The 14,356-nt window shown below is 38.9% G+C and overlaps 2 protein-coding genes across 3 annotated transcripts in view; one reads left to right on the forward strand and one right to left on the reverse strand.

Moving 5' to 3' along the window:
* The window catches only part of cep89 (centrosomal protein 89), a 37,793-nt gene extending 23,945 nt beyond the window's left edge, over positions 1-13,848 (forward strand). Inside the window, exon 17 of one of the 2 annotated variants that reach the window (XM_044029460.1) lies at positions 13,631-13,848. In XM_044029460.1, the coding sequence (XP_043885395.1) occupies positions 13,631-13,783 (153 nt within the window). In that variant the 3' untranslated portion in view covers positions 13,784-13,848. The remainder of the gene's footprint in view (positions 1-13,630) is intronic. The other variant, XM_044029461.1, reaches the window with a different exon arrangement.
* zgc:165481 (uncharacterized protein LOC100073327 homolog) lies at positions 1,501-13,645 on the reverse strand. Its single transcript, XM_044029462.1, has 2 exons — positions 13,498-13,645; positions 1,501-3,944 (listed from the first exon to the last, which is right to left on the reverse strand). The coding sequence occupies exons 1-2, from the start codon at positions 13,559-13,561 to the stop codon at positions 3,205-3,207; spliced, it is 804 nt and encodes a 267-aa protein (XP_043885397.1). The 5' UTR covers positions 13,562-13,645; the 3' UTR covers positions 1,501-3,204.
* Positions 13,849-14,356: the final 508 nt, after the last annotated feature.

The raw sequence follows: 14,356 nt of genomic DNA on the forward strand, positions 1-14,356 counted from the left end.
ATGTGGAAATGACCTACATTCAAATACATTTAACTGTGCAAAGATATCGAAAAATCTGTTGCATCAGTAATGATATATATCCTTACCTAACACTGCTGGTTAGAATAAATCAAACATACTTTTAGGTTTAACCCTCCATGAGTTAATGTGATCTACGTATACAATTATCCAAAATATTTTTGTTTCAGTCACAGATGCAGCATTTTCATTTTCAGGAATTTTCATTGAATCCACTCACTTTAACTCAAAAGGCAATAAAAAGCAACACAGGTGTTTTGCATAACCTGCATGACTGCATTCATATTTATGTCCCAATGATCTATAATAATCTAATTTAATCTTATTCAACGCTGCATTGCTCTTACATTTGAATATAAATGAATGTCCTTTATGCCAAGAGGCACCCACAAGAAGGTTTAGAAGTTGATTCGACTAAAAAAAAAAAGAAACAAAAACTGAACTTACCTGACTCACTCACGTTTTCCACAGCGGTCTCATTTTGTTGCTCATAGGGGCTTCCAAACCTGATGAGTTACTCATTCTCACTGCATTTAGCTTACATATTTAGATTAAATGAGACACGGTACCACAATTTACTTTCACTGACCAACTAAAAATTATCATTAATCTGTTACGAACATATAGTGATTGCACTGCATGTGGCTGCATCATAGTTTTAAAAGAGTGGGATTGTGTGATGTGTGTGCTATAACCACACTGTGGCTACAGTGTTCATGTGCAATTCAAATGAATGTCTCAGTCTAATCGATCCTCCTTGATTCTTTCTTTTCCAACACATTTTACATGTAGAACAGTGTTATGAAGTACATGTGTGGCTCGTGTTTGAAGCAGAAAACAAGGTAGTAAGTTGAGTGAAGTATTCTTCTATTACATCTTGGCTGTAATAAAAAAACAAAAACTCTTCACCATATTTTTAGGACCTTTTTTAAAGAGAGAAACAGACATCGAAGTCTGTCTGTTTGTCTCACTTGAAACCAGCTATATTTAGATTTGTCTCATATTTGGACCAGTATGATCATTTTCTTAGCTGAGGACAAATCCTCAACTATGTCATCAATCAACATTATACACACAAAACACGGTAAATCCCTTTTTATCTTATTTGTCATTATTCTCTTTCTCCCCCCCATTTGTATTATTTTGTTTCTCTCCAGGTGATATAATAAATCTGTCTCAGCACTTAATTGATGGTCTTTGATCATCACAGCACTTAAAAAAAAAGGTTAATTGGTCCTTGTCAAGTTGAGAATAATTTAATCTTGACGTGCATTGTGTGCCGACCATAAAAGCCCCTGTCCCTGCTTGTAGAGCACATACCATCTGTGGAGGTCGGCACCTCATGTCTCGTGTGAGGCTTTAGTAATGCAGTGCTGTGCACATCTTTATTACACTCTCATTGACTGCAGCATTAACTGAGTTACTTGTTTCAGTTAAAAATTGTAAAAGCAGGCAGCAAATAAGCACAACGTACTGTATAGATTATATTCAGGTTATTGCATTATAGATAACATGTGTATTTATTGTTTGTTTGCATCTTTAACCAAAACAGTGAAACTAAGCTAAGAGCTTAAGTCAGTTAACCTTAGACATAAACACAGGAAAACATGGGACTGTGTAGATAGACAGGTAGTTAAACAGTGACATGTTGTAAAGAAGAGAAAAAAACAACAAAAAAAACAACTCCAACAACAGAAGGTTTTACAACTAAATAATTGTTTTCTTCCAAAATGCTACATTTCCAGCTCCTCCCCCTCATCAGTTGTGAAGAAAAGGCTCTGAACTGACCCCAAGAGTAAAATGTAAAATGCTTGTGAGTAAAAGAAAATTTGGAAATCATTTGTCACATCTGCAAATATAAACTACCATTCCTTTGAACTAGTGACACTTGCATCTTAAACACTTTCTGAGCTCCCTTGTGTTGTCAGTCAACCCGTTTACAGCTGTCCTGTGTTTTCAGCTGTGCAAAGTTGCTGTTTTCTCCGTCTTTCTTCACATAAAACAAATCTCTTTCTTGAGATAGACAAGACTTTTTTGATGACCCGTTTCATATATTTAATATTTAGTTTATACATTATTTTCTTAACTCAAACAAGCCAAAGTGCTCTCTTTTAATGTTTTGGTCATCATTCACTAACTAAGTTGTCAATGTCATTGAACTAATTAGGCTATTTAGGCAATTCCTAAAAGAGCAGTGTCCAATATTCTGTTTTACAGTGTGTCAGCAGCACCTTAATAGTTATTGTTTACTGTTGTATTTGTTGTGCTTTTTATTTACTTTTTTACCATTCTTTCGTCTACCAATTTTTACTTGGTTTTAAATGCTTATTCTGTAAAGCGTCCATGGGTGTCTTGAAAGGTGCTTCATATAAATGGTTATTATAAAAATAGTTTATTATTATCATCAGTGGGTTCAACAGACCGACATCTTACAACACATAAATAACAGCGTCAGGGCTTCATATTCAGTATTCAGTTATTGCTAATACTGTATTTGCAATAGCTGATTTCAAGACCAGTGCCACTATTACAATCTATTCAATTCTACCTGTACCTGTAGTTTTAACAGACCGAAAAATATTCTGCATTTCTTAATGTAGGCGTTGTGAAATCAGAACTGTGAATTGTTCTGATTTCTTTGCTCATGTTATCCATGACATGCATACCAAAGCCCGCTGGTGCTGGATATCTATATGCAGTGCTCCTCTTCCCGCATGATGCTACAGTGTACTGTTAGTTTAGAGCATGATCAAAACATACAGGAATCTGAAGATGAATTTACAAATATAGCATCATAAAACAATGATAAACAGGAGTCTTAGACTTTATCAGTATTATTAATGTACAAGTCAAAGAGGTCTACTCTCAAATCTGATGTTAGACTTGGTCAAACACACAACACAGAACAAACAGGGTCACGCAAACACAGCACAAAAACTAAATGCTGTTCTCACTAACAGAGCTCATCAGTGAATTTCATTGGTGAACTTTAAAGCATAGCCCGTCACTTAAGATGGTCTTTTTACTAAGACTGTGACTGGCACATTATTTGCATGAAGGTAACTCACTAGTAGTCAGTTAGGCCAGGGACAGAACATCCCCTTTTCTCCCATGCCTTTAAATCTGTTCACTGGACAAACCACAAACCCGTTTTCTGCAGCTGACTTCATCATATATGGCATCATATCAGCCCCTGGGGGAGCAGTCACACATCCCCTGACAGAGACACTGGCAGAATCCATAGACCAGGCAAACTGTTAAACTTGATGGCACCAAGCTAACACATACAATACCCAGAGTCACTCTCTGGATCACTAACAAGTAGATTCCTAGAGGAAGTGAGCCAAAGTATAAGAAACCCAGCAGCCAGACCAGGATGCGTGGGACATGATTGCAGAATTTGGACAGGGCGTCCTGATCAATTGGCCCATTGGAGCCAATAGATACTGAGTCCAGGCTCTGCTCTGCATATATGTCAGAGCTACCATTGCGGCTTGGTGAGTGCTGTGAGTCCTGCTGCACTTCCATAATGGTGATGACGAGGCAGTTGGAGGATTCATGAGATGGGCTGGATGAGGAGAAACTCTTTGGAGTCAGGACCACTTCCCCTTGGTTAGAGCTCCAGGATTTGTCCCGCATTGCCAAGTGGGACATAATGTTGGCATCGTCCGGAAGGGCTGACACCTCAAACTCTGTGATCTCTGTTTGGTGTCGGCAAAATGGGCAGGAAATGCAGCCTGCACCATCAGTAATGTCAAGGATCTTACTGAGGCAGCGGGTACAGACCCGGTGGAGGCAGTCCAGGATCTTAGGCTTGCGGTTGTGGGCATTGAAGCGTTGGTAACAGATTTTACACTCTAATTCCTCTGGTGGAGGACAATCCTCCTCTAACTCAGGCTGAGGGCAGCTCATCTTCAAGTCATGTTCTGGAGAAAGATATAGAGGCAGAGACAGATTAGAAAGATAATGATCCCTATTCCAACATTAGATGTGACTTTGAACAGAACGTTTGAGATGGCACTGCAACAAGCAGATGTTTCTACAGTATCTCATGTAACATGATGACAGGAAAAGGTCAGGACTCTGTCTTTTCTCTGAAGGCTTCTGTGCTGTGTACCTGCTGCTTATGAATGATTTATGGTTTGGGAATTGAATCAGGGTGACATCTTGCTATAGTCCTTTGTGGCAAAGCAACAGCCAGTATTACTATTGATCTTTGGGGGGAGATGGTAGGGATTTGAAAATGTCTTTTGTTGACTCTGTGGATTTGTGTGGAATAAATGAATGTTGCAGTCCTCTATTTAATGGCCCTTGAACTTAATCCTTTACATTGTTGCTTTCAGTTTAGTTTTGAATATTCTTTGTCTATTTGATTAGAAAAACCCTGTTTTATTTGATTTATTAGAAATTGTTGAGTGCAGTTATTTTATTATATATTAATGTATATGGAATTTTGTCATTGACTAAATGAATGTTTTTGTTAGCATTAATTGGGGCTAGCTGAATTGATGCTAGAAATAGAACTGCTGGAAGAGAAGAAAACTGAATTATTGCTGGGTTAAAAATAAACCACCATACTGCTAATCAATTGACCAGACACTGCTAACAACAATCAAGGAATCTTGTGAAAACTAATTAATGTGCAGTTTTTACTGTAATCAACAAATATGTAAATGGTTTTCATTGTTGTATAAATAAGAAGAGAAAAAAATACAGTACAGTGGCATCATGGACATAGACATAATTATTGTTTTGGTATCACACTTCACACTATAGTATCACAACTCCTACATGCTCCCAGCACAGCACTCCTCTTCTAGCACCCAATTAGGACAAATTCAGCTGTGATCTGGGATTGAAGTTTAGTGTTTAGTGTAGTCTTCTATAGTGTCATTGCCATCCCTGTATCAGTTCATGTCAATTGCAGCAGCTTCACTGAGACAGTGTATAATTGATGAAAGCCACTGAATTCCCAAAGGGCTGAAACAACAAAACTCAAATGATCCATTTTTTCTCCATGGAGAAACAGCAAGACACTGTCAATCATCATTAATAAGGTCAAATAGCTGCAAGCATGCAGCCATAGACACCAAGCATGAATAGGAATGAGTATCAGGACCCCCTACCTCCTGTACTATGCACTTGACCTTTACTGTGGGAGCCGTTTTAAATTGCAGGCCCACCTACTTCTACTTCTACAATTAACAACCTGGTTTCTCCTGCTGAAAGCAAAATGATTGTGCTGTAGATTCAAGTTTGACAGAAGCAAACATGTACCTCATTCAGGCAATGTTTCTATTTTTTATAATGTAATAATGCCATTTCACAATGAAATCAACATTGCATCAACATGAGAATTAATGCTTGCTTAGTGTCTTGTCTTGTCTTGAGCTGTAGATCATGTCACGTTATTGGTTACATCTCTAGAAAACATCACTCTCCAACTTCATAGTGTATTTCATGACATCACTTATCAAATGATAAGATGGGGAATCATTTTCTTTTATTTGCAATCTCTTTGTAATTTATTTTTAGGCCCATATTTCTGTTGAGCTTTACCTGAACCCTTTAAACAATCTTATCAAAACAATCTTAAGTCCAAGTTAAACTGATGGAAATGTGTCTGCGTACCAAGCACAATACCTTTGGCTATGATGCACAAGGTATCGATAATTACACAAACACTATATAAGAGTATTGACTGTCAGGTTGTCATTGCAATTGTCAATAATGTGAGAGTGACACAAAAGGAAGAATACATTGTGCTACAAACAGTTCTATAATGAAATGGTTCAATATGCTACATCTTTTCAGAGAAGTGTAAAAAAACAAACTGTTTTGGTCATGATGAAATGTGGCTGGAAAACTCGGACTGTTGTCACCACAGCAAAGCAAGACTATCGCACACAGAATTGCTTTTAATATTCCTCTGAGGAGTGAAATCACACGAGGGAAAATAAGGATAGCAGTAGGACTGTAGATTTTAGAGTGTCATTTCACATCTTCAAATCAACCTGAAATATATTGTATATTCTGTTACAGAATGTTCCAGTGTTGCAGAGTTTCCAAAAGTATTCAGCACAGTGATGAAAAATAATAAATTCATCAGGTCAGTGAGTTTTTCAGATAAAAGTTGTACTGTATCACAAATGTTCTTACTTAACCTGATTATTTGGCCATCAACAAGTCTTTCTACTGACTGGAACATGCTTTATAAAGAAAAGTTATTCATGACCATTAAATATTAATACAGTGATGTTGCAGCCTCTCTGGTCCCATTCAGACCTGGTATTAAAGGGTGTGTAAAGTGATGCAAAAGCTCTCTTCTGACTGTGGTGGACATGTTGTGAAACCTGTCATGTTTTGCTCTTGTTGCTTATCACTGGTGTGGGTTTAGTAATCACAATACCTAATTTGCTATTGCAGGTCAGTGAGGGGGAGCGTTGCTGTGTGCATCATATTAATCACTACCACCCTCATCAACATGCAACGCTTACCTCAAACTTTATTGCCCATCTCATACTTTTCTAGATGAACCAGGTGGAAGATCCAGAGCAGTCCTGCTAACTTTATTTTGCTGAGCTGCCCTGGTTCAACAACTGACCATGTTTTTCTTTAACTGCTGCCAGATTCATAATTTCTCAACCCTGAAATTGTTTTTCAGCCTGTCAAGTGAAGGTCTATGAACACAATCTCCATTAGCACGCACCCCTACTCCTAGCAGTGGAAGAAGTATGTGGTGATGGGGTACTTAAGAATATTTGTGTGGGCCTAGTCATGCCAGACAAGGCTTTCCCCTCTGTTATTCAGTCTTGATGGAACGCAGACTGTGGAATTCTATTTAGAGTTTATGTAGAATGTATTTCGAGAGGTTATTGTCAGTCTAATCACAATCTTTGGAGTTAAGCAGTTTTTAGTAGTCTATGTAGATATTACCCAACATTCCCAGTGGTACAACTAACAAGGCTTTCAGAGGCATGGTGGTTTGATTGAGGACAGCTACAGCTGTGTGGCGGAGTGATGGATAGTGTGGTAGACTACAGTGCTGTATAGTTTAGGAGCAAAGAATGTGGGAGAACAGTTGTCAAATGATGTGTTATTTGCCTGAGTTTTGATTGACAGAGCAGACTTATTGACAAGTTCAGTGACTGATAAGCTGGCCTCCAAGGTAAATGTGTTAAAACTGAAAACCGTACCTGATTTGACATTTATCGTGGTCCACTGTGAATAAGAAGTAACACCGGAGGAAGTGGATGGATGCTGGCATTTGAAATGTAGGAATTTTGAATATCAAGGAAGATTTGAAGCTGGAAATAATTAAATTGTAGATTGGTCACATCTCAGTTGCACATGCAGTAGATTATGAGAGGTTGTACAAGACAATTGCTTTTGACATGTCACAATAGTCATGTGACATATGCCATTTTCAGATATGACATATGTTGTTTAAATATGACGAGCCCAGCACGTGAACACAGGAGATTGTCCAGGGCAAGTTGCAGAATCATTTCTGGAGGATCTAAGCAAGAGGGTGGTGTCTGGCTTCAATATGCTGGAGTCGGACACTCACCCACTCACTTGCTGTGGATTATTCTGACTTTCTCCTGCTCCAGGGCTTATTTAGACATTATCTGGATATATCAGGGAGATGGCAGGAGAATCTCTAGGGAATGTCCGATGTCAATTCTGCAGATATTTGTCCTTGTAGATAATCTCCAGATAATGTCCAGATGTGCATGTCTGAAAGCAGGTTAAGTGAGCCAGACGTGTGATACCAAACATTATGACAATCACTGTGTTACTTACTGTGCCTAAATTCAAGAAATGGTTATTATGGTATATTACCAGTTAAAACACTGTTATTTGATATTATGTAGCCATAATAAAATATAGATAAAAAAGAGTTTTGTTTCAGGAAAATACTGAATGTTCCTTACGATATGGAACTTAGTGACAATGCAGTTTAATTTAGACATTTTGATCCCTGGCTTCTGTCGTCTGCATGCAAATGTGTCCCTGGGTAAGACACTAAACCCAAATTGCTCGTGGTGGCTGTGCCAGCAGCATGTGAATAGGTGTAACTGGTGTGTGATAGAAAGTAGTGCTGCATATTGAGGCACTATTATTAAATCAGTCAGTGAGAGATTTGAATACTGACAAATTCTGTCTGTGAAAGTCACTTATGCCACCTGCCATAAAACACTAAAGTAGAAGATCAAGTATCAAATATGTCAGGGATAGGTTATTTAAAAAAGGAACTTTGAAACTCTGCATGAACTGACAACATATCTGCAGAGGATCTACCTCTCATACAACATTGTACCTGCCATACTTTCAGCAGGTTTTCTAAAATACACATTGGTGCTTTCTGTTAGTGTTCACATTTTAGTGTTTACAGACCAAGATAAAACCCAGTTTAGTTTACCAAAAGACTGTCTTGTTTTTAAAGAATAGGAAAATACTTAATTGATTTGCTGCTAATAAAAGTGTTTATCCTGGATAGAAATTAGAACAAACATATCTTAAGGTCTGGAAGTGCTATATTTCAGTGTGTTTGTTTGTGTAGATGTCACACTTCAAATGTGTTTATACCCCTCCAACTTAACGTGGTGGCTGTAACTTTGTCTCCGTTGGCCAAAGTTTGACTTTCGACAAATCATGAAAACGTTTCAATGATGATATTTTTGCCCGTTTAGAAATTTAAGATGGAATTTTGAAAGATTTCAAAATCTCCTTTGAATTTCAGACGAGCAGGCAGAGAAGGATGTTACTGGTATCTGTAGGTCACAGGGGCACTGATCTGCACACCTCATGAATTTGAATATTTCATCAATGGGACCTGCTCCTCAATCATGCCAGCTGGTTAAGAGGTCTGGAAGCAGCAAAACAGAGAAAGACATGAACTATTCTAGATAAAGCAATACAAATATTACAAGTATTCACCTAGTGCACATTCAACTGCAAAACTTTTCAGACACAGTTTAAGGAAATCTCGTTCCAGATAAATATAGCACATCTCCAGGTATATTTGCTGTACTGGATTATCTAAAACTGCTTTATAATCAGCTGTGCTGTTCTTCAATATTCCACACAATGATCTGTACAGCTTACATGATGTATTTTAGACTGATAATGTTCCCCAGTCTCCCATCCAAATCTCTGTATCTAAAATGATGAATCTAACATAAATAATATTTTGCCAGTGCCACATTTGTCCAAGAGTATTTCATTATGAGCAGCTATTACTGTATGTCAAGGCATGTGGCTCAGGTTGGATGCTCCCTGCAATTCAATTTCAGTACACAAAGTGTGAGACTGTGAGGAAAATGAGAGAACAGAGGGCACCAACAGAGAAACGGAACCTGGTGCAACAGAGCAGCGTTCAGATCGGCAAAAAGGAAGTGTAAACAGTTACTGACAAAACATACGCTGATCAGAGATTACAACAAAACCTAAAAACCTTGTTAGTTACAACAAAACCTAATTCTTAAACATCATTTTTTAATTTAATACTTAAAATACTTAAAAATACTTACTGGTGTATCTTCAGAATTTTAAGTCGTAAAGTGACTGATTTCATAAAATGCATGACTAAGTTCTACTTTTGTTTGAGTAGAACTGAGTTCACCTTTATACTAGACAGAGTTGCAGGTTTGTGTAACCAATACCAATAATGAACTGCTCTTAATGGCTGATACTGATAACTGATTATTTTACATTATTGCATTTTTATTTTAGACCTTCATATGAACTGCAGTCTATTCTCGGCTCTCAGCAGTAATTTATCTGACTTGTAAATATAAATATAAATTAACTCTAATGGGTGGACCAAAATGAAGTATTTTGCTTCATAAAATCAGTACACAAAGTGAACTCACAGCCTGTGGCTGCGTCATCTGCAGCTAAAACCAGAATGTTCTGCCCACCAGACATTTTGCAGAAGTATTATTGTCATTCTTATATACAATTGTCCAAAGAAGGTTTCAACCCTTAAACTCTTGTCTGTCTCTTTCCCTCAGCCAGACCAGCCAAGACATGATGTGTCGTGTTAGCTTCGATTAGTTCTCATTAGCTCTCGTGCAGCCCTCATGCTATGGCCTCTCCCGAAGAGCAGCAGTTTGACGTCATGAGCCAGCATGACAACTTGGACTAGGGATCGTTTGCCCAGTGTGTAGTAATGTTATTGCATTTTCAGACTTAAAAGTAGCATGTTTTTCTCATTACTGCATCCTGTACAGCACAACACAACCACAGTAGCCACATCAGAGTTATTCTCCTGAGTCCAGAAATAAAATTAAAGTTGAACAACATAATTAGGGAGCAGAACTAGAAGTAACCAACTAGGTACAGAAATAATCAAATGATCAAGTCTAAATGTGTGAAAAATACCCTCTTATTCTGCCTGTATGTAAGAGAAATGTCCAAATGTAGGAAACAAAAACAAAATAGTCAATAGAGCAAACACAAAACTGACCAACCATGCTTCAAAACACTAGGCCTGCTAAATACCAGTGAAGCAGAAGTTAGCCAAACAGCCAAATTCTGGTAACCCATTAACAAATCCAAAACCCTTCCCTCTGCCAGAGTGTCTGTTCCATCCCAGCTATGTCTATGTGTCCTACATACGATCATTTGGTGTATCCACTTGTCCCTTATTAATTCATGCAGAGGGATGGATATGGCGTAAGGTCTTTTCATATTAGATATTTTTACCCTATGCTACTGCTTCATTGCCTCTGCTGAGTTTTCCCTTGCTAATGGCAAAAGACAGCCGAATTTGGCAGTAAAGGTTAAATCTATTTACACCGGCTGTGTGGAGGAGGTAGGACTCAGAGGATCAACTTAAGCTGTTTTTTCACACAGACAAACAAAGGAATCAGGTGACTGCTCAGTTTAGCAAATTAATATTGTAAAGGTCTGCGAGCAAGTCAAGACCTACTCCCCATCATCCACCTGTGGGAGGTTGCACCATGAGATAGTTATTGTTGTCAGTGAGTGTGGATGCCCAGTACGTATTCTATATTTAGCTACATATTTAATGTGAGTTGGCTGACTGAAATCTACTACCGTTGGTTTTGAGGGTGTAGGCTGTGGTGGAGGATTTTGTAGGTAAAGCTCACACAAAGAGTACAATAGAAATTCTACTCAAAAGGTTTCAAAACCCATTTATAAAATGAAATCCCATTCTTATCTTAAATATTATGCAATATCTTTAAATTAGACCTCAGTACATGCTCAAAACCTTGCTGTCAGATGAATACAGTGAGTACAAAACGAGAGTGTTTACTGAAACACCTAAAAGAACAAGTGTAGAAAATGTTAAGCTACTATCCCTCTCTGCAGTATGATTTGAAGAATACTTGTCCGCTCAGAATTTTTAGTATATTTGTTATTATGGGTGGAGAAGGTCAGCCAGCCTCTGGGCTTCAGCTACAAGGGGAGCTGTATTGGCTTGGCATTGCTCAGCTCAGCTTGTTGTGAGGGCTAAATGTCACCGCTTCAGCTGGGCTGATGCTGGCGCCCTGCTGCCTCCCTCGGGGGGGGATGGATTCAGGGGATTCAGGCCAAGCTTTAGAGACATTTTACTCTCCACTTTATTGTTCTCCAACATACAGCATAATACCATTTATATTCATTACTTAACACAGCTGGGAATTGGCATGCTATTTGGGAGAGAGTTAGGGTAACAAAGGCCAAGGCTCTTAACTGTTCCCCGTATGTTATAGAAATCCATTAGAGTGGAATATTTAGATCCCACTGGTCAGCAGAGATGTGTCGCCCTGCTGAGACAGAGTTAGTACATTGCTGCCCCTGAGCTTTGAGTACAGTCCATCTAAAAAGTGTCTGTGTGCTTATTTTTATCAGGTAGTGTTTCGATCCGGTGTGTAACCCCCCTCTTTAAGTTACACGAATAAATAAAGGAAATTCACATTTCATAGTCAGTTTTGATGGCCTTGTATCATCCAACGTATGCAAAAACATGTCTTTGAATGTAACGATTGTACTATCAAGTCTTACTTGTTTTGGTCATTTTATCTGGTTGGTTCCAGTACTCCCTGTTGTTGCTGAAAAATTTGGGTGAAGAACAGTTGTTGCCACCATTTATGGCTCCCTAAGTCAAACTCTTTAAGTTGTAGAAAAAATATATAACTATATATTTTATACTATATAATTAACTTCATAAATGTATTTTCTGTCATCAGTGACATCACCTAGATGCTTATGCAGACAACCTGCTGCACTTAACCCTCTTGTGCTCTTTATTTGCACTGAACAAAAGAAAAGTGCTCACAGCTCTCAAGTCTGACAATTATTTCCTCTTTCTCTCATCTTCCATCAGAAAGCCTGGGAGGAGAACAAGCTGTTTTTCTAAAGCAAGGCCCCAACACTCAAAATCAAGTGATTTCGAAGTCAATTTTGTGCATGCATGGTCCACACAAATAGATCAGTAAAATGACTTAGGTCAATGCTCCTTTATTTCATAAAAATTCCTGTTTTAATGCCATCTCTCTGTTTTTGCACTTTGCTCATTTAAAAGTAATGTTTTAAGCTGTTGGAAGAAGCCCAAATCCCAACTATCTGCCCTCGGAAAAAGCAGTTGTTCCCTCCTGGAGCTTTTCTTTCAAAGGCAAAATAAAGTACAGCAACATATAAAGTGCTTTGTTAGTGCTTGCCATTGCTTTGTTTACACAGCAGCCAGGAGCAGGTGGGGGATGAAATATACTTGTTCCGATAATTACAACTCACCTCTCCTCTTGAATCATAATTGCAAGAAGAAAAGGGTAGGGTGGCTTCAGAAGTACAGCCTTATACATTAAACACTTTGCTTACCTACTTCAGTACAAAATGTCTACTAATCAACACTAAACACACCAGGGAAATGTCACAGACAATATGTGCCTCTGTAGGGTAAAAGAGTCCATCCAAGCAACTTGTTTGTTTTACCCTTTTCCAAGTAGGCAGAGTAATTAACTCCTTTTCCCACACAAATAAATTGGCTGAGAGAAAGCAAGCACACAGTGTCTGTCCTTGCTCATTCAGACCTTGTTTTTCTCATCGCTAAATCCTCTTGACCTGCAGACTAGGACAGAGCAGCAACACACAGTATCTATCTTTGCTGTGGCTCTCCTTTTGTTTTCCTGGCACTGAGTTTTGCATTCACTGTAGTAATTTTGTCCACATAACAATAAACATGTATTCCACTTGTATGAGTGTGTGTGTGTGTGTGTTGCTAAGTGTAGCCGTTATGGAGTGGTCTGTCAGCAGTGCAGCAGATGCTTATCTGTGGATACAACAAGTTAAAATTGAGTCTTGAATTATTATTTATCTGGATGAATACAAGCAAACACAAGGACAAATCCTCAAAGCAACAAACACAAACCACAGATACACTCACACCAGACTTTTTGCACAAGATCTGCAGATTAGTCTGTGTTTGTTTGTGTGCGTGTGTGTGTGTGTGTGTGTGTTGCTCCTCACCTTGTTCCAACGTGTGTGACTCCCCCTCCTCCACTCCAGTTGTCTCTGCTGCGCTGTCCTTCATGTTTATCCACTTTATTCATAGCAACACTCCACATCTCATTGCTGTCTGTGTGTGTGTGTGTGTGCGCAGGTGTATCGGAGACAGGCGTCAACCAGACTGGCAGCACTGGAGGAGGCAGCAGAGGGGAAGACAGCTTCTTACCAGAGGGAGATCCTTCACCTGCAGAGGCTGCTAAGAGAAAGACAGGAGGCTGAGGAGAGACTGCTGCAGTCTAAACGGTAGGAGGGGATGAGGAGGAGAGTGAGAGAGGGAGGAGAGAGTGGAGGAGAAATGGTAGGAGGCAGGCAGGCAGCAAAGAGGAGGAGGATCAGTAGAGACTGTGTGAATGAGAGGAGGAGGAGAAAGGGTAAAGCAATGATGTGGGCAGCTTAAAAAAGGAAGGAGGCCAGAGGTAGTGAGAGGCAGCAGCGTGGTTTGCTCGGAGGCAGACCAGGTCACATCAACTGAACAATTACTGACCAGCAACAGAATGAGATGTCTAGACTTACTGATCAGTAAATCTAAATTGTTCGTGTGTGTTTTTTTGTCTGAAGTAGTGTCGAGAAGAAAACCACAGCTTTCAGCCAGACGTAACCACACAACTCTAAATACAGTGCTGTGCAAAAGTCTTAGGGCAACACCAGCTTTGTTGTTTTTGTGTCTGTCAAAGTATGTGATCATTGGCATTTGGATTGGAATGATGTGACTGAAAGTTGGTCTTATATATAAGCAAACTGTCAATGAGACATGATGTGCATGTGCTTCTCAAGCATGTCTTGAATAAACCTGGCCTAGTGGACCTTTTACACAGCAGAT

This window comes from Solea senegalensis, linkage group LG7 (assembly GCF_019176455.1).
Source record: "Solea senegalensis isolate Sse05_10M linkage group LG7, IFAPA_SoseM_1, whole genome shotgun sequence".
Lineage (NCBI taxonomy): Eukaryota > Metazoa > Chordata > Actinopteri > Pleuronectiformes > Soleidae > Solea > Solea senegalensis.